This window comes from Pyricularia pennisetigena, chromosome 6 (genome assembly GCF_004337985.1).
Source record: "Pyricularia pennisetigena strain Br36 chromosome 6, whole genome shotgun sequence".
Taxonomy (NCBI): Eukaryota; Fungi; Ascomycota; class Sordariomycetes; order Magnaporthales; family Pyriculariaceae; genus Pyricularia; species Pyricularia pennisetigena.
The window spans coordinates 4,899,093-4,923,340 of record NC_043744.1 but is presented as its reverse complement, the minus strand read 5'-3'; the positions used below and the strand labels follow the sequence as shown (position 1 = coordinate 4,923,340).

The window sequence follows — 24,248 nt, the reverse complement described above, 5'->3', positions numbered from 1 at the left end:
AATACCCCATCACAACGTTGGTGATTAGAACAACTGTGTCTTCGGACGCCTTCTCGTATGATAGGAAGCTTCGCAGCTCCATGTTCATTGTAAGTCAGAGGTTGCCAATCGAACTGCGTTTCCCTGACATTCGTTTCGAGTATCTGCCATAAGGGTGACGGGACTAGTCGAGGAAGTCGGTCCAACTAAGACACTCTGATGTAGACTCCTCGGACTTACAAAGTAACGTTTTGTGTGCCGAAAGCCTCTCAGAAGGCCATGTTGTCAAATGAAGGCATGTGATTTTTTTCAGTGCGATATATTTCGCCAAGGTACATAGAGAGACGAGAGTCGATTGAGCTATTACTAAATTCGGTAATAACTTGGTGTAAGTCCCCAAGTGCCTAAGTTATTGAACTTACCAGCACTGAAAGCTTACGTTACCCATGTCCAATGCAAATCCGGAGGCCACACTCGGAGTCGTCGACCTTTGGTTTCCTTCCTGTCAGGGTGGGTGCTTATTCCTGGCTTCCTTCAAGTGTAATGGATTAAAGGCAAGTACGAAGGTCCAATCTGGGCAGGTAAGTCGCGGTCTGTTGGAAATAAAAAAAAAGCGGGCCCAGAAAAATGAAGACCCCACTTGAGCTCACTTCTTGTCATGACAGGGGAGAGTTTTATTTCAGCAAGTGACTGTCAAAATATTTTCAAGCACATGAGATCATTCGTGCATTCGAAAGCTTGCACTTGCGAGCAAATGTTATTTTTCAAATGTCCCTATACCACGAGGCCGCCGCCATTCTGACACATCCTGAAGGCGGAAGCCTCAAGTCTCGGGTGTTTGGTGCAAAAAATCTCAAGTCACCCCCCGCCCAAGTTTATGCTTTGGTGCTGGAGACATGCAAATGGAGCGCCATACTCAAGGAGGTTGTTGACAGCTCCCAGCTGCTAAACCATGAGCGCAGGGTATTCATTTGACTTTACACCCCGTTTTCCCCGCAGAAGCCCTTCTCCATTGTTCGATTTTTTTTTTTTTTTTTTTTTTCTTCTTCTTTCTTCCCGTGCTAACCTCGAACCCACCTAGCTGACGCCCCCTCTGGCCATCCTCCTCGCCCATGACCTTCTGCTAGCAAAAGGCGGCGTCGCCCTGCCGGCCTCGCACGGTCTGCGCGTTACCATCGAGCGCCATAAGGCCCGTCTGTCATCGGAGCTCACGCGCGCCCGCATCAGGAGGAAGGCGCCCACGCTAGACGCCCTTAGGGCCCAGGTCGACGAGGCGACGTCGTCCGAAGCCGGACATCCACGCTGGGTGCGCGTGAACACCCTGAGGTCGTCACTTGCCGAGCAGCTCGAGACGACGTTTTTTCGCTTCTCAAAGGTCGACTCCGTCCTTGATGTCGTCACCAAGGGTGCCGGTGGCGGCGCCGGGTCCTCGGCCAACCGCATCTACCTGGATGAGCACGTGCCAAACCTGGTAGCCATCTCGCCTGGTTCGGATATCACCAAGACCGAGGCATATAAATCCGGCGCCATAATCCTGCAGGACAAGGCCTCGTGCTTCCCTGCTTACCTGCTGGATCCGCGGCCGCAGGATGGAGACGTCATTGATGCGTGCGCTGCCCCTGGAAACAAGACGACGCATGCGGCTGCGGTTCTGGAGGAGTACCGTGCTGCAGCAGGCGTAAAGGAGTCCAAGGGGTTTCGTCCTACGGTGCATGCTTTTGAAAAGGACTCGAGGCGCGCCGAGATCTTGGCTAAGATGGTCAAGATTGCAGGCTCAGATTCTTTCACCGTCGTGAACAAGGGCAAGGACTTCTTAAAGGCGGACCCCAACAGCCCCCTGTACAAAGATGTGGGTGCCCTACTTCTAGACCCGAGCTGTTCCGGCAGCGGTATCGTAGGCCGTGACGATGCACCGGAACTGCATCTCCCTGAGGCTTCCGGATCGGCGAACAAGGGTCAGAGCAGGGACAATGCAAAAGGAGGTAAACGGAAGCGGCAAGATGAACAGGATCGCAAGAGCAAGAAGAACAAAGCCAACGATCAGGATGGCGAGCAAGAGGAAGCAGGTCGTACTTTCGTAGACGATGACGGTCAGACAACAATGGCGTCGTCGGCAGCCGACCTCGCCGCGCGCCTGGCCGCACTCTCGTCCTTCCAGGCCACGCTGCTCGAACACGCCATGAAGTTCCCAAGCGCCAAGCGCATCACCTACTCGACCTGTTCTATTCACGCCGAGGAGAACGAGGGCGTGGTCGTCAGGACGCTGCGGAGAAACCCGGGCTGGAGGATCATGACGAGGGAGGAACAGGTCGACGGCATGCGGAAGTGGCCCGTCCGGGGAGAGGTTCAGTTTTGTGAGGGCGACAAGGAGGTGGCCGAGGGATGCATCAGGGCGTACAAGGGCGATGGGCATGGGGTCATGGGGTTCTTTGTTGCCGCTTTTGTGCCGAATGAAGACGGGCAAGCCATGACAGCAGCTCCAACGGTGGCCACCCCAGAGGCCCGCAACGATATGATGGATCAGGACAATGATAGTGACGACAGCGAATGGGGTGGCTGTAGTGACTGACACACACCAAAAAAATAAATAAAAATAAAATAAAGAAAGACACAGTGCACCATCCATAAGGCTATTTTTTTTTTCTTTTTTCTTTTCTTTGGAACATTTGAAATCTTATTTGTGGCGGTAAGATGTAGCAAAAACTGCTATAGTAATCCGCGCAAGAAAAAACACACATTATCCTGGGGGGGGGGCTGTGCGTTTGTGGGGCCCCCTGAAAAATAGATAGTACACGCTCATTCCCCAGCTTCCTGACCATCCTTTGCCGCAGCCGCAGATGCTTCTGCAGCTGCTTCCGCAGCTGCCTTTGCCGCGGCCTCGGCCTCTGCCTGCTTCCGCGCCCGCGCCTTGGCCATCATGTTCATGAGGTTCTTGCCGATCTGCTCGTCCGCCGGGAAGATGTAGTCGACGTACTCCTCCCACGTGTCGTCGTCCAGCTTTCTCTTCTTCTTTGTCCTCCTCGGCATCTGCTTCTCGATCTTTTCAATGTCCTCGGCGCTCCCGTGCGTCTTCTCAAACACCAGCCACGCGTTGAGTATGCTGACGCGCTCGGCCTTCATCTCATTGTCCTTGAAGCCCTGGTGGGCGCGCTCAAAGATGCGCCTGGCGCGGGCCTTGGCCTCGTCGCTGACGGGCTGCTCCTGCTCGTCGTCTGCTGCGGCCGCCTCGTCCGTCTCCTCGGGTATGTTGATCTCGAACTGGGCGTAGCTGATCCAGACCTTGGGGTGGTCGGCCTTCTCGAGCAGGCGCTCGTACAAAGATCGCGTCTTCTCGTACTCGCCCTCCTCCTCCTCAAAGTCGATGTACGACTTCCACACCACCTCTGGCATGTCGAGTACCGGCTGCGCGATGCCCATGTCGAGGATGGCGCGGGCGCGGTCCAGGTCGTCGAGGCCACGCTCGAGCTCTGCCCACTTGACCCACGTGCTGCAGTTCGCCGGGTTGTAGGCGATGTGCTTCTCGTACAATATCCTGCACCTTCCAAACTCGTACAGCTTTTGCTCCATCTCGATGTAGCCCTTGAATAATCGGTCTTTGGGACACATGCCAATGGCGCGCCCAAGAGTTTTCCTCGCCGCCGCTAGATCGCCTTGCCGGATCTCAAAGTGTGCCTTGTGCATCCAGACCTTGGCAAAGGTAAAGGTGCGGTGGGGGATGAGCTTTAGACACGTGTCGTAGACCTGACGCGCACGCTCTGGGTTCTTGGCTTCCGTTTCCTCCCACAGAGCAAAGAAGATCCAGAGGTAAATGTATCGCCTCCAGTGCCTCTTTGCTTGTGTTGGTGGCACCTGCGCAATGGCCTTTTCGTAAACCTCCCTTGTCCTATCAATGTCTCCCGACGACTCCTCCAGACGAGCATAGTCAAACCACACATCGTAGTTCTTGGGATTCTCCCGGACCAGATCCTCGTAGTGCCTCCTGCGTTTGGACAAGACAACATCCTCAACTCCCTCCTTGTCGCCGTACTGCTTCTCGAAGGTGGTGTACTCTTTGTGCAGCAGCATGGCCTTTGACCGCGGCAGATTCTCCAGGCCAAACTTGTAGATGGCACGGGCTCGGTCCAGATCGTGCAGCTTGGCCTCGTACCGCGCATACGCGATGAATAGCCGCTCCTCGACGAATTCATCCCCGTATTTGCTCAGCTCTTCGATCGCGCGCTCGAATACCTCACGCACGCGGTCGCTGGTGCCGTATTCCTCCTCAAACTTGGACCACTTGATCCAATTCCTCGGTTCAGGATGCACCATGGTGAAGCGGGTAAAAATCTCACGCGCGCGGTCGTACTCCCCGTACCTCTGCTCCAGCTTGATAAAGGCGGACCAGGCGGCCTCGTCGGGCTGCCATTCCATCCAGCGCTCAAACACCTGGCGCACGCCGGGGATGTTGCCCAGCATCTCCTCGACCCAGACATATTTGTACCAGAGCTTGTCGACGCGGGGGAGGTGGGTGACGGCGCGGTCGAGCAGGTTGCGGGCGAAGTTGATGTTGCGGCTCTTGAGCTCGGCCTCGACGTATCGGATCCACAGGGTAACCTTGTTGGCGTGCAGGTTGAGGGCGCGCTCAAAGACGCTGCGCGAGCGGGCGTATTCTTTCTGTTCGAGCTCCCACTGCGCATACTGCAGCCAGTTCTTGAGATTAAAGCCGGACCGCTGGCAGTACGACTCGAACTCCTTGCGCTTCCGGCCCTGGTACTCGTGCAGCTCCTCAAGGTCCTCGAAGCGTTGGGTCGGCTTCTGCAGTGCTTCCTCCTGGCGATCGGTGGCTTCGCGCAGCAGCTGCTCGGCTGATATTTGCACCGGCGCCGCGGCCTTGTTTTTGACCCGCGGAGGGCCGCGTGAGGCTTCCATCTTGGATCAAATTTTGCAACCCTCTCGAATCAATCGGCGAGTTCCTCTGCTAGTCGGTGTCGATAGAATTTCGGCTGAGATGGTGGAGTTCGGGTTCGTTTGAATTCGGAAAGACAAACCGGAGTCGTTGGCTGAGGTATGAGGTTCTACCATCGCCATCGGAGTGAACCGTCGTCGAAATTCTGGACGCGACTTGTTGCTGCGACAAGGGACCCGTGTCGGGGAACGCTAATTGCCCCACCAGGTGAGTGCCGGCAGGCGGCTTTACGCCACAGCAGGAGGTCGACTATCGCAGGTAGTCCACAAGGTAGGATGTGTTGAAAATAATAGTATAGTTTTTTTAGCATCTGATCTGAGTAAAAAAAAGCAACGGAATGACCTGCAAAATATCGAATTACATCGCTTCAAATCTGTAAGATGCTATTCTAACCCGTTTCCATTTACTGTAGTTCTGGACTCTTAAATGCCCTGGCTAAGCAAGTGCCACCTTGCACAGCCACATTTTGCCGTGTGGATAACCGGTTGTGACTTTGACATGGGAAAACATTATCGATAATAGGCGCAACTCCAATCAGCGCAAGTCGCGCATCGTCTTAGCTGCAGCATCACAGCCGTTCCAATCGCGATATCATTTCCTGCCCTGAGGATTACCATACCTACCTCTCTCGAAACAAACACTCGACAACCGCAACAGCAATACTTCCACCGCGTTTCATACAAACAACCCCACGACACTCAGAATTCGACACGATAAACCTTTTGCGACAAGCTACGACCACCCGTTCCGCGCACTGCCGTCGTCGCCATGTCGACTCTTGTCGACGAGCTGCTTCAGGACTTCGAGTCCGGTTCTGAAGCCGGCGAGAGCCCCGGTCAAGATGACGGTTTGATGGGCGACGAGGAGGGCGCGGCCTTGATGGGCGGCGGCGGTGGGGATGTCGACATGGACGGCGACATGGACAGCTCGGATGACGAGATGGGCGGCGTCGACCGGACGGATCCCGAGGAGATGAAGGCCAAAGTCGACAAGATGCAGATGGCTGGGATTGGCGACATTAGGACGGTCGCAACTCTCATGAAGACTCTGGAACCCATCCTCGAGGTTGGTAACCCCCCTTAACCCACCCCTGACTCCCTATCTGCTGCAATGCGAGATTAGGCGTTTACATCTTTCCAAAAACACCCAAAGAACCGGCCCTGACCCGTCTGGCTTGGACCCTGCAGAAAATATCACATTATCAGTCGCAACCACCTGAATCACAAACAGGCGCAATCGGCAACGTTGAGGATCACCCAGAATATCATCTCTTGACCCAGTCAAACAGTTTGTCAACCCAGATCGACAGCGAGATCGTCCTCGTCCACAAGTTCATCAAGGACCATTACTCAGTGCGGTTCCCTGAGCTCGAAACCTTGATAACGAATCCTTTGGAGTATGCAAAGGTTGTTGCCGTGCTCGGAAATGGACCTCTCGACGCAGACAACATCAAGACCCTTCAGTTGTCGACGGACAACCCCTTGGGAGTATCTCTCAAGTCTGTCTTGGATGGGCCTTCGCTCATGATTGTCACGGTTGAAGCCACGACTTCAAAGGGCCAAGATATGTCCCCGGAAGCGCTCGAAAGGGTCGTGCGGGCGTGTAAGATGGTGATCAGCCTTGACAAGGCCAAGAAGACGCTTACAGACTACGTTCAGTCGCGCATGAACTTATTCGCGCCTAACCTTACAGCCATGGTTGGCTCGCTCACGGCAGCACAGCTGCTCAACACCGCCGGAGGTCTCACCGGTCTGGCCAAGACTCCTGCTTGCAACATCGCCGCCTGGGGGTCCAAAAAGGGAGCCGGAGCGGCTAGTTTTGCCACAAACGTTGGCGTCAGGCAACGTGGTTACCTCTACAACTCGCCCATCCTTCGCCAAGTGCCTACAGATCTCAAAAAACAAGGACTTCGGATAGTGTCTGCCAAGTTGATCCTGGCCGCCCGGATTGATTGCAGCCACGAAGCTCCTGATGGATCCAAGGGCGAGGAGTACCGAGAAAATTGTCTCAGCCGGATCGAGAAGCTACAGGAGAAGCCTTTGAACAAGGGCGCACGCGCCCTACCGGCACCTGACGACAAGCCCTCACGGAAGCGGGGTGGTCGTCGTGCACGAATGGCCAAGGCCGCGACGGCCATGACCGATCTCCGCAAGGCCCAGAACCGGATGGCGTTCGGCAAGGAGGAGAACGAGGTCGGCTACGGGACTGGAGATTCAACGGCCGGCATGGGTATGATTGGGCAGCAGAACGACGGCAGGGTACGTGCCATGCAAGTGGACAACCGCACACGAGCCAAGCTGTCCGCCAAGAACAAGGGCTGGGGTGGCATAGCGACTTCGACGGGCAGCGGAGGTGCCGCATCTTCGCTCAAGGGGTTCGGGCAAACTGCCGGAAATCTGGACCTGAGGGGGAAGGGCTTGCGGGTATCTGGAGTTGGAACCACATTGGGCTCGGGTGGTACCATGTCGTCACTTGCCTTCACGCCCATGCAGGGGCTGGAGCTTGTGGATCCAAAGGTTCAGGCGGAGCTGGGAAGGAAAAGAAAGGCAGAGGAAGACCGCTGGTTCAAGGGCGGAACTTTTACCCAGGTTGGAGGTTCAGGGGGCGGAGACGATGGCGTATTCAAGAAACCAGCTTTGCCACCGGCAAAAAGGGTGGACACGGGAGCTACGAAGAAGTGAGAATACGTGGACTGTTTTTTTTTTTTTTTTATTGTTATTTTCAAATGTGGTTGCTCAATGTTTCGCCAGCCTAGCTGCGCAGGTAAGGCGCTCATTACCGCTCTCCCATTCAATTTTCAGGCATGAGACTAAGCAATCAACGGAACTCTGTTAAGATAAGATAGCTCACAATGTAAAACCATATGCAAATACGGGTCGCTGTTGATATTTCAGACCTAATGATATAAATTGGAGTCAAAATCTACTCGAGCAACTGCCCCTGATAAACCACTCCCTGGTCATATACATAATTTTGGCAATTTTTTCCAGACGATACCTTTAGTGATGAAAAAGAAGATACAAACAGAGGTACTTTCAATTTTCCTTGGCAAGTACAAATCTTATTAGAAACCACCATAGTACGTGATCTCAAAACTTTTCATACCCACTGAAGTCATTTTCACTGTATAATGGATCAGGCAGGTAAAGTAGTGGTCAAAGTGGGAAAAAAAAAACCTTATAAATTTGACAAACAATCAACATATTAGACTAGAAAACATGAAACATGCTGCAGAAACACCCAAATCCCATAAAGAATACATTTACATGTATAAAGTCATGAAACCGGCACAGCAAAAGACCCAAGCCGTACTGTGCTGTGCTCATTATGTCTTTGTAGGGCTTCAAAAGCTCAAAACCCAGGTCGTCAGCCATACAACACCAAATCAGCTTACTTCATTGACCCTCTTGTGTTTCTTTTGTTTTACAAAATGTCGATGCGGCGGTTGGAAGGCTTCTCCTGCTTGGGCACGGTGACCTTGAGCACACCATCGTTCAGCGCGGCCTTGACGCTGGCCTCGTCGACCCGGACGGGGAAGGTGAATGTCCTGCTGAACTCGCCGATACTGCGCTCCTGAACCCAGTACCTGTTGGACGACTGCTTGGAGACGTCCTTGTCGCCGTCGGACTTGGTGACTTGCTTGCCGTTCTCGCGGGCCTTTTCCTCATCCTCGTCAGAGACGGTGGCCTTGTGGCTCTCGTGCTTTTCCTTGTTGTTGTTGTTGTTGTCCTGGGCATTCTTGGCTTCCTGGTCATCATCGCCGCCAGACGACCACGAGCGCTCGACGCGGCCGCGGATCACAATGGTCTGCGGCTCGGTGAACTCGATGGTGACATCCTCGCGCCGGGCGCCGGGGATCTCGCCGTGCAGCTCGTAGGCGTCCTTGGTCTCGATCACGTCGAACCGAGGGTTGAAGGCGGCTGCGACGGGCCGGCGCAGGAGCGGACGGCTGGCTGTGTTGTTGTCGGCGCCGGCCTTGGACTGGGTTGCAACCTCCTTGTCGCCGTTGTATCCTCCTGCGGCGCGCTGGAAGTTATCAAAGGCGTCGATGAAGCGGAAGACTGGAGCAAAGCTCACGTCGCTGTCGTCGTAGATGGAGTTCCTGAAGAAAGACATTTTGAATGTGTGTGTGTGTGTGTGTGTGTGTGTGTGTGTGTGTGTGTGTGTGTGTGTTGGACTTGGAAAGTGTAGAGTTTATTTGGAGTAAATTACTCTTGAAGAGTTGCGCGTGTGTATGTATATGTATGATTATGTTGTAGGTTGTTGGAGTTGCTTGTTTGTTGTGTTTGTTCTTGTTCTCAGAATGAAAATCCGTCACTCTTCGGAAGACTGAGGACTGTTTTATAGCCCCAACAACCGCTTCCTCAGTCTTCTGGAAGTCCTCCTACATCATGCATGTTCGAACATCCCAGCAAGCTCTGGAGCTGTCTAGCAAATTCCCAAAATTTCGTATTACTACTGTAGAATGTGTATGTTCTGTCCAGCAGCTTCCATGGGCGTCTCATGAGCTCTTTGTGTGGTGTTAAATGGTGTAAGTCGAATGCTCCAGACAGTGCTAGAACCTTCCTCAGACTATTCCATGCCCTTCGACAAGCCAAGCACCTTGTTGGTAAGCCACTACCAATACATCCGTCACCAGACTAAAATCAATTCCATCAGATGAGATGCAATCTGAATTTCATCTACCAATTGTTAAGCTACCTAGTTGTACTGCATGTGCTCAAAATAAGTCTATTACTCGGAATATTACTTGATTATGAGAAGAGAGAGTAACATTGATTGACCTGTCGATAATCCATCATAGTGCTAAACAGTTCAACTCACCCGGCACACTGTAAAAGGCTTCCAAAGAAACAGTTAGCACAGTGCCAACTAGTCTAATCGCTTTGGTGTGTCGAGAATATTAGAATTCTTTACTGCACGCGAAGAGGGCGCTCAATCTTCCAAAACACGGTCCGCACCACCATGCGATGATTCTGGAATTTCCCATTCCCAAAGGTTCTCTCGCAATGGCCCGCACCAATCGGGGTGGACAACCGTCTCCGCAAAACGTCATTCCATAGGTTTTTCATCAATTATGAACTTCGTATCTAGGATGTATGCCAAGAAAAGCAAAGAAATAAAGAGAAACCTGCACAGTGATCTAACAGGTCAGAGAACTCCGATGCAGGAAATGGAAGAAAGAAAAAGAAGAAAAAAAAGGGTGAACCAACCTCATTGCCGTCCGCCAACTCCATAACCAACCACCTCAAACCATCAAATCATCACTGTCCAAGAACTTCTTTCGCAAGCTTGGCCTCCTGCTCCGGAGTCAATTTGGGCTCCTTCTTAACCTTTTCCGCCTTGGCTTCGTCAAACCTCCAGAGGCCTCCTGTCCTGTCCGAGTCGCCGTGCGTGGCCAGCCCGACGACGGGACCTAGCGACGTCAGCACCTCGTCCGGCGCGTCTGTCCGGATCGAAAAATACCGTCGCTGCCACATGCGACCCTCGGCCTTCTCCTTGGCGCGCAGGTCGCGCTGCGCCTGCTCGATCTTACTCTTCTCAACATGCACCGTCTCAAGGTCTGTCCTTGCAATCGCCGCCGCAACCTTGGCCCACGCCCGGCGCGACTCAAGAGGGTGCTGCTGCTCAATGGGCGCGACTATCAACTTGCTGCAGGGGTGCTCCGAGGCGATATAAGTCTCAACCAGGTTCGAGGGCTTGTTTTGCTTGGCAGGGCCCGAATGGATCTCGAACGTCGTGGTCCACTGGCCAGTAACGTTGTACAAGACATCCTTCTCCTTGCCTGTCGGATACATGACAGCCGTGACGCTGTTCTTCTTGCCCGACAGCCAGCCCTTGCCGCTGTAGTCGATTTTGCATGTGTAGCCCGAGGACGACGTGATGTACGTTGCTCCGTCGAGCTCCACAAAAGGAGAGCCAAAAATCAATCCCTCAATGTGAAGGGAGGGGAGCGTGATCAAGAAGGTCTCCTTCTTCGGAGCCTCCGGGGTGGAGCCCGGAATTGGAACCGTCAGAACCGCATGTCCGATTTGCTTGACGTTGATGGTCTTGCTAAAGGTGGCCTTCTGTGCATTGTACCCCTGTAAATGAACGCCGGTAGGTAGATTTGTGATGCTGTAGGCCGTGGCTGGCGGGTGGTGGCTGCGAGTAGATAAATTGTCAATACAGGTCCATGCTTCTCTACCACAGCTTTGGGGACTCGAAAAAGCGAGCAAGGCGTCGTGCCCAGCCAACAGGGCTCTTACTTGACTTGTTCACTGATCAATTCCGTAGTACCGGCCTCATCCTCCCATTTGCCCAGGAATAGCTCCCCGAGGAAAGGGTTGAGAGGTTTCTTCTCGTTACCGTACTGCTCGCTGCGGCTGGCATATTGCTGCTTCAAAGTGGAAATGAACCATTTGAGCACGAGGAGGGCGCGTTTCTCAGGGTCCGACTCCTTGGCGGGCGCGGCAAAGAGTGAGGGATGCTCGCACCAGTACGAGCTGAACTCGGTCAGACTGGTGCCGGAGAGGATAAAGGGCGGAGCGGTCAGACTAGAAAGGTCTCCGTTGAAAGAGGCGATGGACTGTGCGTGGTGGGGTTGGTTTGGTTAACGTCAGCCCGAGTGCTCTTCGCCTATGCAACACGATGCCGTAAAGTTTCCATATGCGCAAAATTTGGGGGGTTTCTACCTTTAAGAAAGCGGTCCAGCTACTACCGGTGGCTTGGGGGTTCTGGGTGGGTGTCGAATCCGCCATCGTTGCGAGTCTTGGGGTTATGATTGACGTGTTTGTGTTTGAAAATGCGGTGTTTTTTTTCTCCTTCTTGTGATCTTTTGTTGCTATTTCTCTTTTATTTCGTGTATACCAACAACTATGATCTATTTGTTTTTTGTCAAGTGTTTTTAACTTGTCTGAAATTTGGGCAGTGGTGGCGTCGTCTAGGTTTCGGGAGGAGAGATCGATGCAAGGCGGTTTCGGGTGAGGGAGCAGCAACAAGAATAGACTTGCGGTTGTCGCGAGATGAGAAGGACTTCGGTCTTGGCTGATGTTGGGTCTCAAAAGCGGGCAAGGCGGTGGAGTTTATCCACGGCAGAGATTGATCTGCACAAGTTGCTTAGGTTAGGCCAGGATCTGGGCAGTCGCCAAAGAGTGGCTGTCGCCAGCGCCAGAATGCGGGAACGAAATTGCCACTAGTCCTGACAAACAGGCCAAGATGGGACTAAGAAAGTCGCGGAGAGGGGCAATGACAACTGATGCGAACAGACTACAACGAAACCCTTGCATACAGGACCCTAGTTACGTACGGAAATAAAGCAAATATACGAGATATTAGAGTTATGTGATCGCTCAAGCTCCGCGTTTTTGATTGACCATAATGGTCGTGCGATTCGATCGTCGATATTCTTCAAAACCAAAAGCTTTCAAATCCATTATGAAATTGACGTGTTCCAGCCAAATAGACATTGACGTCAAACCCGATGTACCTGCTGTGGGAAGGCAAGGTAGGCACAATGGTGCGTCATCGTCGTGGGGGAGGGGCAATTTCCGACCTGTCAAATTCACGGAGCGATCTGCAACCCCGACACACCGAGTTCACTAATTATTGGATTCGGAGTTGCCTAGTCGAGAGTGCCAGACGTATAATACTCTCAAGGTCATGGGACATATTGAAAAACAAGGGTCGTCCTTTTTTTTTTTTTTTTTTTNNTTTCCCTCTGCTTCTAAAAAAAAAAGGTGCACGGAGACAATGCATACTTAAGGCTCTTTTTTGGTTCGCATTGCGACAAAAGTATTGCCCGCTGTTCACTCAGTCATAGGTGGGTATCACTATCGTTCAAATGGCCTAAGAAACAAACAGCAAGAAAAACAAAAGAGAAAGAAAACAAAACAAAACAAAACAAAACAAAGTCTGGATGCAGCATAACAAGTTGCTCATGGATAGATGTCCCAGGTATCCATCCCGTTAGATGTCCGAAATCATTACGCCACGCCTTTGGCATTTTTCTTGCAGTTTCCTCGCCTTAGGGATATTCACACCAGAGCTTATTCCCGGTTGGAGCGACCCATTCTCACCTCCTATGATAAACCACGGAGCCAGGTGACAGGTCTTCGTCTCCTGCTCCCACCTCCAGGCCAAGCAACTCCTGAGGTGGTTGCAATGGCGTAGGCACTTTTCGGGCGACTTGACCCTTTTTCTGGTTGTCACTCTCTCGTCGAGTAGCCCCACGTGATCCGCCCCTTCGCTGATCGCATCCTCCTGCCGCAGATTCCGAAAGTCCGGCTGGCCATATAGCCGCCAGAGCTGGCCCCAGAAGACAGGCGTCGTGATGCCCCGAAACTTTTCGCCAACCTCGAGCATCTGGCCCGGTTTGGCCAGCGCATGGAAGGAGGACAGCGGCCCGCAGAACTTCTCGGCAGTGATGCGTGTTGTTCGTGGCCTTTCTCCGTTGAAGAAGCGCGAGTACCGCTCCTCGATGTATATGCCGACCTTTAGGAACGCTTGTGCCAGCAGTCGGTCACCCCACTTTTCCGTCAGGGAATCTACATAGACGGCTCGCACGACATCCGGTCGGTGGTCAAAGAGCCGTCGCATGGCCTCTCCCGAGATGACAATGGCTGAGCCGCCGTGTGCGAACCTCTTTCTGTAATCACCAACCGCGTTACCTACATAGAGTGGCTTGGATGGATCCAGATGGCCCAGTAACAGCTGTAGCGACGGCCAGATGACGTATGTGTCGTCGTCGAGCATCAGATACCACTTCTTTCTGGGAAACATCTTCCATGCTCTCTCTAGGGCCGGGATGAACTTCATAACGGGTTCATGCGGATTAGTTGACCGCCGACCGCACTGGTGGTGTTGTCTTTGACCTTCGCGGTGGGGAACTCACCTTCATAGCATCCAGCTCCCAGCCGTGTTCCCTGTTCAATTGGTGGACAATGTGATCATCGCCCGAACGAATGGCATCGTTCAACCTGTGGTACAGTTCCAGCCGGTTGCCGCGTTCCATCCCGTACAACGCGTCACTCCCCTCGGCCGCCGCAAGCATGTCGTGCACCGAGAAGTCGTGCTGGTCCGACTGGAAATGCGAGGAATAATCGCCGACGACCATGATGCTCTGCCCCGGCTCGCGCGTCTCGTTCAACGCCCAGCCGAGGGCCTCCAGCTGCGCCGGGAGGCGATTCCAAGTCCCATACCCTGTCTTGAGGATCGTCACGACGTCCTCGCGCATGTCGACGGGGAACTGCGACGGCCGAAAGATCCACTTGTCATTGTTGTACACTGAGGGAAAGTAGGAGAGGAACTTGTGCGTCGCCAGGCGGGCTGAGAGGATGATGGGGTGGTCGGGTGGGAGAGCAAGGACAAATAGAGAGAGTGCCGCGAAGACGACTGCCAGGTATTGCACCGCGATGCGCGGACGCCGGCGCCACCGCAGCATACTCGCCATTGGTCAAAGATGGCAGTGGTTCGCTCGGTTATTCGATTTTGTTGTCGCGTCTCGCTATATGAGTTCTCGTTATCGATTGTTCGCAGTATGATGTCGTAGAAATTTGCCGGTCATTGCGTGCTCGGAAGTCGTCCACGTCGCACCGGCACTGAGAACATGGGTGGGTGTTTTCAGGCGTTGTCACCGCAAGCACCTGCAAGATTGCAATGGGTTTTATCGAGTCGCTGGCGGAGCGGGGGAGAAGGAGAAAAGGTTGTGCACACAGTAAAGTTGGAATGGATTGAGATCGGCATCCTCGAAATAAGTCCGCGTTGGGTGGCTTGGAGGCTTGGCTAGGTCAAACGCGATCTATCTGCTGCTTGGCTTGGTGCTGGACGGAGAAAGAGAAACCAAGGCGGGGGTTCCTTGGCTATCAAAAAGTTGCAGTGACCAGATTTCCGGATTACGTCTTATCAGTACTGCGTAGTTACAGATTAAATCGAAACTAAAGAAGCGATGATGCAAGTAAGAGACGACAATCGCATTTTGGGATGAACTTTTTCAGCCTAATTTCCGAGCCAGAATTAATCGCTTCCTGCAGATCTCCCTTTTTGTTATTTATTTATACAACAAAGAGAAGACAGGGGGAAAAAGCCCTTTTCTCCTTTCTTGTTACATTAATGCTATAGCCGTAGCTGACGTAGTATGTGGGTTCTGGCTTCAGCTTTTTTTTTTTCTTTTTTTCTTACTCGGTGGGTCGCAAGTCTGCACTCCCGAGTCCTCCCCCAAACCAAAAGAAGGTGTTGTTAGGTCTGAAAACTTTTGGCTTGACTTTGGGCCACAAGTTTCGTTTCTTAAGCCTCAACCCTAAAACCAGTCAACGATACATCCTAAGGTCTACTGCCTCATCAAACTACCGGAAGGCCGGCTTTGGCACTCTCGGTCGGCCCGAGGCTTGGCATGATGGTTGACAACCCGCAATTGGGATCAGATAGGCTGGGTAGGTAAGTTATGCAAGTAAGCGTGGGTTAGTTCAATCGTGTGGAAGTGAATAGGGAGCCTTTCATCACACGGCTTTTTGGTCTCGCTTAAGGATTGATGTAAGGTCTGCAGGACCATTTCAAGTGCTCACACTGCTCAGTCAAGCCCGGAGTATAGGTTGGTCCACATGAATCAACCCCAGGAGTTGCAACAAAGTGAGAAAGAGAGTAATATATGGTATGCAATGGCATTAAAAAAATTCTCCATATTGAGAATAATTACAAACAGCCCTGGAAAGTGCGTAAAAGATACAGCTTACACAAAGTCCATGACGTCCCAAAATTACCTGGCCCGCGGTGATAGCCCCATGAGCGAACACCGAGTATCGATCTTAACCGTTAAAGGGAACGCTCTTGCTCTTTTTTCCGGCATTCTTCTTGTCCTCGGCAATATTCGTGGTCAGCTTCTTCTTCTCCTCTTCGAGCTTGGCTTCCTTCTTTTTCTTCTCTTTTGCATCCAGAGTCTTTGTCTGGGCCAGCTCGGCCTCGATTCCCTGGACCTCAAGCTGTAGCTTCAGGACCTTGTTCTTGATCTTGCCCACTTCCAGCTCGTTCTTTTCTTCGCCGGTAGCCTTGGCGATGGCGGGGTCGAAGGCTTCCGTCTCGGCCTTCTCGGCTGTGAGGCGGGCGTCCTTGATGATCTGGAGATCGGCCGGATCAAGGCTTGCGATCTTGGCCTCGTCGATCTGGAAGGAAGTGTGTAAGTAATGCGTTGGTTCTTGGACGTGGATAGGGTTTGTCATGAGGCAAGAGTGAGCTCATACCGGGAACTTCTTCTGCACTTCGGCCAAGGCGTCGCCGCCGACGCCGTCCGAGACCTGGAACTGGGCATAGGGCTCCTTTTTGAGAATACCGGCGCGCTTGTCCAACTGGTGGCTGGTAGGGAGGGCCACAGCGGTGGTGGCGAGAGCGAGGATGATGGTCTTGGAGAAGAACATTTTGATTGTGGTTTGGAACGATAGATTTTGTAATTTCAACTAGGATTGCTTGAAGTTGAAGTGAATAGAAGCTTGTAGCAAAAGAATGGCTAGCACTTTGTATTTCAGCTCAGCTGGATAAAAGAATGTAAAGAAGATAAAAAGATTGTGATACTAAGGAGTGATTTATAACCAGCAGACCAAACAATAAAGTTGGGGAGGATATCGGATTAGCTTATATACTTTCCCGAAGGGTTTACCTTTTCCAGTAGAGATACTATCATATCAGTCATTAAGTTCGCACCACGTAGAAGTCTCCTCCTTCCTTCCCCGACTTTCTCTCTCATCCTGACTCATGGAATGTCTGGCCCAACCCTTCTTGACTATCGGATAAACAGAAGATGAAGCCTATAGTCTATACCTAAGGATACTCTTGAGATGGATAAGTTCTAGATTCCCACCCGCACGGGACTATCCATTACCGCGAGGGCCAGGATACCATTGATGCGGGACCCCGTTGAGCTCAAGCTCAAACAAGTGAGATGAGAGACGAGACGAACTAGGGTTTTGATTTTGAGATAGCAATCGTCCTAATCGAGGTAACTACATACGCTCTTTGTAGTGACTGACGTATAGATCTGCGAGAATCCTAGGCGACATTACTCAACTTATCAAAATTAGAAACACATCATGCATGCCGGCAGTCGATTGCTTCCAGGGTCATGTCGATCTTCGAGGATTGCCTCTTAAGGGCGACAATTTGTCCATGAAGGAGATTCATCGATATATCGACTTTTTTTTGAGTATGAATCGGGCGGAGCTGGGAAACATGCCACGTGGCTTCGATCACGAGCCCTCCCATAAAAGATCGGATCCTGGTAAGAGAGAATTTGGGTTATTACACGGCGTCGATTCATTAAAACGATATCGTTTCCAAAACAACTAGTAAGAATGCTTCGGCGAAGAATTCCTTTCCCAGGTATATACATATCTTATCTGGTACTCAAAAACCTCCGGCAGTTTTGATCTGGTTCAGCGATTCATTATCCCGTCGGGTATGGTACAGTTGGTTGACTTTGAGGCTAAGTTGTTGCATGAAAGAGATACTCGGCGAAGTAGAAAGTAAAAAGAAAACATAGGAAAATCCGGCGAAAACACCAGATGCCGTTCGATGTCGTACAATCCACTATGATTACCAGGCCATTAAAAATGAATAATATCAGACCGAACCCAACGAGCTGGAGCAACCATGGAGGTGGGTCGAGTTCCCGCGGGATTGACGCCAGCATCTGATGCCAAGAGGATGGATGGCGTCAATCTGAGATCTGGAACTGCACAGATCAAAAAGCCCACAAGGTGTAGCCTGCACCCACCCACTCCCCGAATTGAGCCGCCGGCCCAGCCCATGTTCCTGCATTAGACGATTAAATTGAGTTTTCAGCACTAACTTGGAGCGATCCAGGCTGGGCTCGACTCGACAGCACACGACAACTTCAGCACATTACAGCAGTGCGCATGCGGGCTAAGAAGGGGCCGCTTTCCGCGGCCTCGATGTTTCGCTGCAGTTTCCCTTTGTGGCATCACAAAGCCATCATAGGCATCCAAGTCGCCCGTTGGCACCTTCCGTTGTTTCGCCGAGGCCTGAGGTGCACTCAATCTGTGGCCTTGAAGTTGTGCAAGCGCTCGTAATGCACGTGTGATCACGCGGGCGGCTCCTCGCCAGCGCCTACTGCGGTGCAGTGAGGCATTGCGCTATGTATGCACGCAACCGGGCTCCCATTGGGCCACTACTGAATGCCCAATCTTCTACCCGGTCAAAACTTGTTAATGTTGAAATTGACGGTATCTACAAAGACAGTCTCGTCGGGCCAGTTTGACTCTTAATCATGATTGAGATTTTCCGGCTGGCAGACATAATATCTGCCTTTTGTACCCAGACCTTCACTGCAATTCTCGTTGACGATTCATTCTCTTATTCTCAGACGTGCAGGTAACACGATTCGAATAAGCGCCCAGTTGTTGGAGCCGCCACGCTCGGCGTTCTGCAGCCGGAGCTTCTCTGAACAAGCGCCCAAGCATCTGGGCACCGGACGAAAAGTTCACAAAACGATCTTCTCATTGGTCGACAGCAAATGCACCAAGTCCGCAGCCTGACACAATCGATCTCATGTCTTCATGCTGCGTTGGCGCGCGTCAACCAGTTATTGACGAGTGTCTAAAATTACATCCCGAGCCTGCCGCTGCCATTGGCTGGTGCTACCCCCCTTCTTGGCCCTGTATGCGCTGGCGTGGACACTGCAACGCTCCAAGCTGGCTAAAGTGGCTTTGGCAGAGCCAAGGCCCCACTTCTCACCTGTCGTTTTGCACAATATTGAATCCCATTTGATCCATCACGGCCGAATATTTGCTGTTTTCTCTGATATAGGCGCCAATCCAAGTCGCCTAAAATGGACCCAGAATTACCGTATCCGGTACTTTGTATCCTCCATTGGGTAGTTCACCCCTGGTGGCCACACACACTCACGCATACACGGGCGCTATCTTGTCATTGGTACCTTTTTCTCTCTTCTTCTATGCTCACACAACCTCAAAAAACTTGGCACTTACCATCGAGGTTTTTTCTTGTTCAGGCGAATGGTACCCTCTAGCCATCCCATAAGACTATATTGGTTCCCCCTTGCCCTACCGTCAGCACTGCCAGGCTTGTTCCCTCGGCGTTCCTACCTATTCTCTTCTCCACGCGTCCTGCGCCATTACAAGAATAGCCTGCTTCGTTGAGCGAAGCGACTGATCGCTCCTTTTTTTTTTTTTTTTCATTTACATGCTCCACTTTGATTTTCCTTTCCATCCTTCAGTAGCGGCGCAGAGCGTCGCATTCAGAATCTCACCACCGCAGCGCGGCCTTCTGTTCACAACCTAGCATGCATTCTTTCAGCTAAAGGATTTTATTTACCCCCACTACTTCCGGTCGAGATCAGAACAAAGGGGTGGGCCTGCCTAACCTAACATAGCCTGCCAAGCCTCACTCAACATGATGCTCTCGTCATCCACATATCAACAGCCCCCGTCGCCTTCGCATGGTCGAAAGGGCGGGAGGCACCTTAATACTATAATGGAGGAGGACCATGAGGAAATATCACCCATTGCTCGTCAAAAGCGCACTGTCCACAACCAAAGCACCACTGGCAACCGAGGTCAGAACATGAAAATTCAGGCCTGGCTTGGGCCTATCGGTGACCACTTCCCCACGCCACGCGGTGTAAACTTCATGGTTGCTCCGAACCTGCCTTCTTCACCTTCGTCAGCGTCGGCCGAGGAGTGCAGCACACCCACCTCGTCTTCTTTGCACTCATATGATGATGTCTTCAACCGAAGAGACAGCGCAATGACAGATGCCACCGTATTTGATGATTTATACGACGTGTCGGATGAGGAAATTGAACGACAAGGATCACTAAGGAATACCGAGAGCCTCGTGCGTCGAAAGAGCTCACGTCGCAAGTCGATCCCCAGGCCGTTATCCGCAAACTCAACCCGGAAGTCGCTTCCCAAACTTGTTATCCCCAGCTCTGAGCCTGTCGCAAAACCGGAGCAGCCGAAAATGCGGAAGGCTTCCCCTATCAATCCGACGCCAACTTCTATTCTGCAAATGTCGCCTGCCATCATCTCATACATGCAAGCACAGCAAGCTGTCGCCATCCCGACCATCTCGGCTCCACCTTCTCTTGATGGCAGTTCTCTTGATGGTAGCCTAACCTCAGATCAAATGGCTCAGCTATCGGCACCGCCAACTCCCGTGATCGGGGGTCAAGATGAGCCCAATAACGACTGGTCCGGCGTCTACCTTCAGCCTGGAGCTCTGGCCACTCTGGCTTCCATCTCTGGAAACAGCTCTGACGCTGGCGAGCTTCAGGGGGAACCCGACCAGCCTATTGAAGTCCCAGAGTCCCCACAAGAGATGTCAGAGATGCGCCAGCTTCGGCAGCCATCTCGATTTCTCGCCAATCTGAGGAGAACTTCGGTCCCACAGTCTCCAGCTGGCGCTTCTCTTGCTGGCCTTACAAGGCTAGATATACCCTCCCCGGGTGGCTTCTTCTCCAACCTTTCCCCCAGGAGTAGAAACACTTGGACTTGGCCAGTAGCTCAGGAATCAGAGGAGGCCGCTCCGCCGACATCCACGACAGCTGAGCAGTTTTACAAAGCTCCATGGAACACCGACCGCACTCCCTCTGCAAGAGCCTTGCACATGGCTGCTGGCGACTTCTCCAACTCTCCAGTCGAGCAGGTGGTGGAATTGCCCTTCAAGGGCCCTGTGGAGGACGATCTTCCCACCGCTGTGCGCATCCAGCAGACCCCCGTAACGGCCGTACGTATCACCGAGTCTGGTACCGATCTATCGGTGACTCTTAACGATGACGCGGCGTACTCGCCTGTCAAGGAAGTTTTGGAGCAGTTCTACCCAAAAGAGGAAGAGTCGGAACTGTCTCAGGTTCTTCGCACCGAGAGATGGCTTATGGCTCAAAGGGCCTACCTCAAACCCATCGACTCGATCCCTGAGGTTGATGCTGAGGAGCAGGAGGAGCAAGATATAGATGATAAATCCGAGGCAGAGGAGATCAAGCCTGCTGTCCCTCGCAAGGATACTATCTACATTAAGAAGAGCAAGGTTGCGGCTGCTGCCAAGCAGGAAGAAGCCAAAGACGAGGATACAGCACCGCAAAAGAAGACGGTTCGCTTCTCCGAGTTTGTCAAGGCATCAGCGATCCCCAAATCACTGCCGTCGAAGCTTGTCCGCCAAGAATCCGCATACTATCGCGCCTTCACAGACTACACTGTCCGCGCTCAACAGAAGGACGCCTTTGTCAGCCGCATGTCTCGCTTCGAAGCTCTCCAGGCGCAGCGTGTCTCCCTGAGCGAGTCTCACCGCAACCAACTTCTCGGCAAGTATCAACTCTCCGTCGTGCCACTTTCGGCCAAGAAGCGCATGAGCACCAATGTCGTTCGCGGTGACGACTTTGTCACGATCGATCCCGAAAAGCTGCGAGCCGACATGGAAAGCGAGGCCATGGCACAGTCCAGCACGGCAGCATGGCATGTCGCAGCGACAAAGATGCTTAATAGCGGCCGCTTGATCGCGGCGCCGGTGCACAAGCGGCTAGCACGCCTCTCACGCATGCAGGGCACCAACGGGGCTGATCGTGCCCGCATCCTCGACCTTGGCGGCCAGACTACGTGCGACTGGGCCTGGCACGCGGCATTGCAGTATCCTAACACCAAAATATACACCGTGACGACCAAATCCGCGCGCCAACTCTCCAATTGCAACGTGCGTGGGCCGTCTAACCACCGCCAGGTGGCTGTGGAACGTCTTACACGTCTGCCATTTGCGAACGACCATTTCGACCTCATCTCGGCAAGGGAATTACACTCGATGCTGCGTCGGGATGGAGAGAACGGCGAGGATGAGTGGGAATCCTGCCTGCGTGAGTGCATGCGCGTCCTCAAGCCCGGCGGTTTCCTTGAGTTTAGCGTCATGGACGCTGAGATAGTCAACGCCGGACCCCTCGGCAACGCCAAGGCAGTCGAGTTCAGCTTCGCGCTCAAGCGGCTCGGTTATGACCCTAATCCATCCCAGATGTTCTTGGGCCGGCTCTCGCGTGCGGGCTTTGAGGATGCCCGGCGCGCCTGGACTTGCATGCCCATGGGACCTAAGCCGGCCGCCGCCGCACCCGTAGCGCGCGATTCGGCAGGCTTTCCGATCCCTACGCTGCAGATGGAGGCGTTTGTGAGCGGCTCGAGCGACGACGTGGCTGCAGTCACCGGTCTCGCAGCCAGCTGGTCATGGGAGCGGTGGCTGCTACGAGCCGAGGTCGAGTCAGCTTCAGGCGATCTCAGGCTGTGCGACATGGTTGACGGCCCAAGAGTGACGGGGAAGAGCCTCGAAGGAGTCCACGCCGTCGTTGAGGAGGGGCGTCAAGTTGGTTCGTGCTGGCGAGTGCTCAGGGGCTACGCGCGCAAGCCGAGGCCAGATCTGGGCTTCATCAACATGTGTCTGGGTTCGCCCGTCAAGCAGTAAAGGTGGAAGTATGATATAGAAGTGTAACTTCTTATGTCTCCTGGCCTACTCACACAATCATTTTGTCTTTGGTTTTTTCCTATGCCGAGCGTTTTCACGTCGAGACTTGCTGAGATACCCCTTTATGTCCTTGTCTTTGATTCGATATATACGAGACATGAAGTATGCGCTTGATGGCGCTTCTGTATTGGCACGCATGTCTTGTTTTTTTTTTCTCCCCTTGCTTTTCATCTCGTAATGCACCCGTATCGACACCTCCTTGGCCGAGGTCTTTCTTTGTGTTGGATCTCCATGTTCCTTTTGTCATAAGTTGTGGCCACTTCGGTGAAGAGGGCATTTTCACAGTATGTACATCTATATGAATGAAGATTGGAAAGAATATCATGGGTGACGTTATCAAAAAAAACATAATATACAACAAAAGAAAAAAACAACACAAAGGGTAATTCGTGGCTAGGTGTGACTAAGGTGTCAAACTTTGCGTTATATCAATAGATGCATTAACTTGTCATGGTAGGAGCTAGTCCGTGTTTGATGCCCCGAAGACGTTTGACAAGCTCAACTTGGACCGTGCGATGACGTCTGGCACTTCGTGATATCGAAGAAACAGAACGTGCTGACATTTTTATGCAAATCTGCATATAAAATAGCCGTAATTATGGGATGCGCTTCACCGGCTGAAAGACAAGATAACAGTTTGCCATCGGCTTGTCGGTACATCTCAACTACTCTGTCGGCACCAATCCTGCAAAGGTTATCACTACGACGAGGTTATAGAGAAGTCTCTTGGTGTTTATATTTACCTCGGCGCTGAGAAGTATGGAGCCCTTGGATACAACTGCAGAACCCCAGGCTTTGATGGTTTGCTCCGGACCGCGATAGTCTTCAGGACCCCCGGGGGCATACGCCAGGGTCAAGAAGACTATCAAAGAAGTAGGGGGGAAGTAAAAGGGAAAGTGTTGGGTGAGATGAGTGTCGGACTGGGGATGATGAGCTGGATAGGCCAATCAAGAAGAATTCTACAGTACCAAGTCTAGAACAGTCACCTCAATCTGAGACATGCTTGCTATGGCCAATCACAATTGACAAAAATGGCGTCAGGTCGCGATCTGACCTGACTGTAACTAGCCTGGACAGCATAAGAGGGCGGCATGTATCGTGTAAAGTTTGCCCATGGGCACAAGTGAAGACTGCTTTGGTTCCGGAGCAAAAGAGATACTGTGGCGGGCGAGGTGAACATATAATGTATACTTTTTGAAGAAGACGTACATGACATACATATATTTACACTAATATGAATCATAGCCGAAGCTTGCATCATGACAAGGGTGGCCTCATCATTGACCACCAAGGTACTACTCAGCTGTCTTTCTCTCTAGTTGGGGTGGTTTTTGGACGTGCGACCTTTCTGGTCTTATCCATTGGATCGGTAGAGGGGAGGACATAAGCGATACACGAAAGGGAGATACGCCGTTGTACGTAGTATGCATATGCAGATGAGCGCATCGGTACCAGGGTTTTGCGCTCGTGATGTGATAGGTTGTAAAGGTGTGTGGGCTGAGTGACACTAACAGCTACACAGGGAGAGAGGCCAAATGTGAAAGGGCCGGGGAGGAAGAAGAAGTGAGATAAAAAAAAAAAAAAAAAAAAAAAAAAGTATATAAAAAATAATCAAAGGCATGTTCCACCTCCTCAATGCTGATTACCGTATCCTAGGCAGCTCAGGCTGGTTCCAGGAAGACGGTGTCCTACTGCCTTCCCTGGGGAGCGTGGGAAGCGGCAATGGCAATGATATGGGCGAGGGCCGCTCACCCGGTGCACCGACGGCGCTCGACGGCTGGCTGTGGTAGTTCCCGTGTGGGTGGGGATGCTGGTGGTGAGG

At 52.3% G+C, this 24,248-nt stretch overlaps 10 protein-coding genes across 10 annotated transcripts; 4 read left to right on the top strand and 6 right to left on the bottom strand.

Annotated features, from left to right (window-relative positions):
- Window positions 1-747: 747 nt before the first annotated feature.
- PpBr36_05212 (uncharacterized protein) lies at window positions 748-2,548 on the top strand (the record flags this gene model as incomplete). The annotated part of the gene is made up of 2 exons (XM_029892369.1): window positions 748-942; window positions 1,061-2,548. 2 exons carry the CDS (start codon window positions 748-750, stop codon window positions 2,546-2,548), a joined length of 1,683 nt encoding a protein of 560 aa, XP_029750492.1.
- Window positions 2,549-2,775: 227 nt separating this feature from the next.
- PpBr36_05211 (uncharacterized protein) lies at window positions 2,776-4,887 on the bottom strand (the record flags this gene model as incomplete). The annotated part of the gene is made up of 1 exon (XM_029892368.1): window positions 2,776-4,887. The coding sequence occupies one exon, from the start codon at window positions 4,885-4,887 to the stop codon at window positions 2,776-2,778; it is 2,112 nt and encodes a 703-aa protein (XP_029750491.1).
- An 805-nt stretch (window positions 4,888-5,692) lies between these two features.
- Window positions 5,693-7,605, top strand: PpBr36_05210 (uncharacterized protein; the record flags this gene model as incomplete). Its single annotated transcript, XM_029892367.1, has 2 exons — window positions 5,693-5,993; window positions 6,077-7,605. The coding sequence occupies 2 exons, from the start codon at window positions 5,693-5,695 to the stop codon at window positions 7,603-7,605; spliced, it is 1,830 nt and encodes a 609-aa protein (XP_029750490.1).
- Window positions 7,606-8,347: 742 nt separating this feature from the next.
- On the bottom strand, window positions 8,348-9,040 carry PpBr36_05209 (uncharacterized protein; the record flags this gene model as incomplete). Its single annotated transcript, XM_029892366.1, has 1 exon — window positions 8,348-9,040. One exon carries the CDS (start codon window positions 9,038-9,040, stop codon window positions 8,348-8,350), a length of 693 nt encoding a protein of 230 aa, XP_029749703.1.
- A 1,148-nt stretch (window positions 9,041-10,188) lies between these two features.
- Window positions 10,189-11,664, bottom strand: PpBr36_05208 (uncharacterized protein; the record flags this gene model as incomplete). The annotated part of the gene is made up of 3 exons (XM_029892365.1): window positions 10,189-11,068; window positions 11,173-11,492; window positions 11,599-11,664. The coding sequence occupies 3 exons, from the start codon at window positions 11,662-11,664 to the stop codon at window positions 10,189-10,191; spliced, it is 1,266 nt and encodes a 421-aa protein (XP_029749704.1).
- Window positions 11,665-12,871: 1,207 nt separating this feature from the next.
- Window positions 12,872-14,354, bottom strand: PpBr36_05207 (uncharacterized protein; the record flags this gene model as incomplete). Its single annotated transcript, XM_029892364.1, has 2 exons — window positions 12,872-13,714; window positions 13,797-14,354. 2 exons carry the CDS (start codon window positions 14,352-14,354, stop codon window positions 12,872-12,874), a joined length of 1,401 nt encoding a protein of 466 aa, XP_029749695.1.
- A 1,351-nt stretch (window positions 14,355-15,705) lies between these two features.
- On the bottom strand, window positions 15,706-16,311 carry PpBr36_05206 (uncharacterized protein; the record flags this gene model as incomplete). Its single annotated transcript, XM_029892363.1, has 2 exons — window positions 15,706-16,059; window positions 16,138-16,311. The coding sequence occupies 2 exons, from the start codon at window positions 16,309-16,311 to the stop codon at window positions 15,706-15,708; spliced, it is 528 nt and encodes a 175-aa protein (XP_029749696.1).
- Window positions 16,312-17,733: 1,422 nt separating this feature from the next.
- Window positions 17,734-17,871, bottom strand: PpBr36_05205 (uncharacterized protein; the record flags this gene model as incomplete). The annotated part of the gene is made up of 1 exon (XM_029892362.1): window positions 17,734-17,871. The coding sequence occupies one exon, from the start codon at window positions 17,869-17,871 to the stop codon at window positions 17,734-17,736; it is 138 nt and encodes a 45-aa protein (XP_029749697.1).
- A 1,450-nt stretch (window positions 17,872-19,321) lies between these two features.
- Window positions 19,322-22,366, top strand: PpBr36_05204 (uncharacterized protein; the record flags this gene model as incomplete). Its single annotated transcript, XM_029892361.1, has 1 exon — window positions 19,322-22,366. The coding sequence occupies one exon, from the start codon at window positions 19,322-19,324 to the stop codon at window positions 22,364-22,366; it is 3,045 nt and encodes a 1,014-aa protein (XP_029749698.1).
- Window positions 22,367-23,862: 1,496 nt separating this feature from the next.
- Window positions 23,863-24,216, top strand: PpBr36_05203 (uncharacterized protein; the record flags this gene model as incomplete). The annotated part of the gene is made up of 2 exons (XM_029892360.1): window positions 23,863-23,914; window positions 24,044-24,216. 2 exons carry the CDS (start codon window positions 23,863-23,865, stop codon window positions 24,214-24,216), a joined length of 225 nt encoding a protein of 74 aa, XP_029749699.1.
- Window positions 24,217-24,248: the final 32 nt, after the last annotated feature.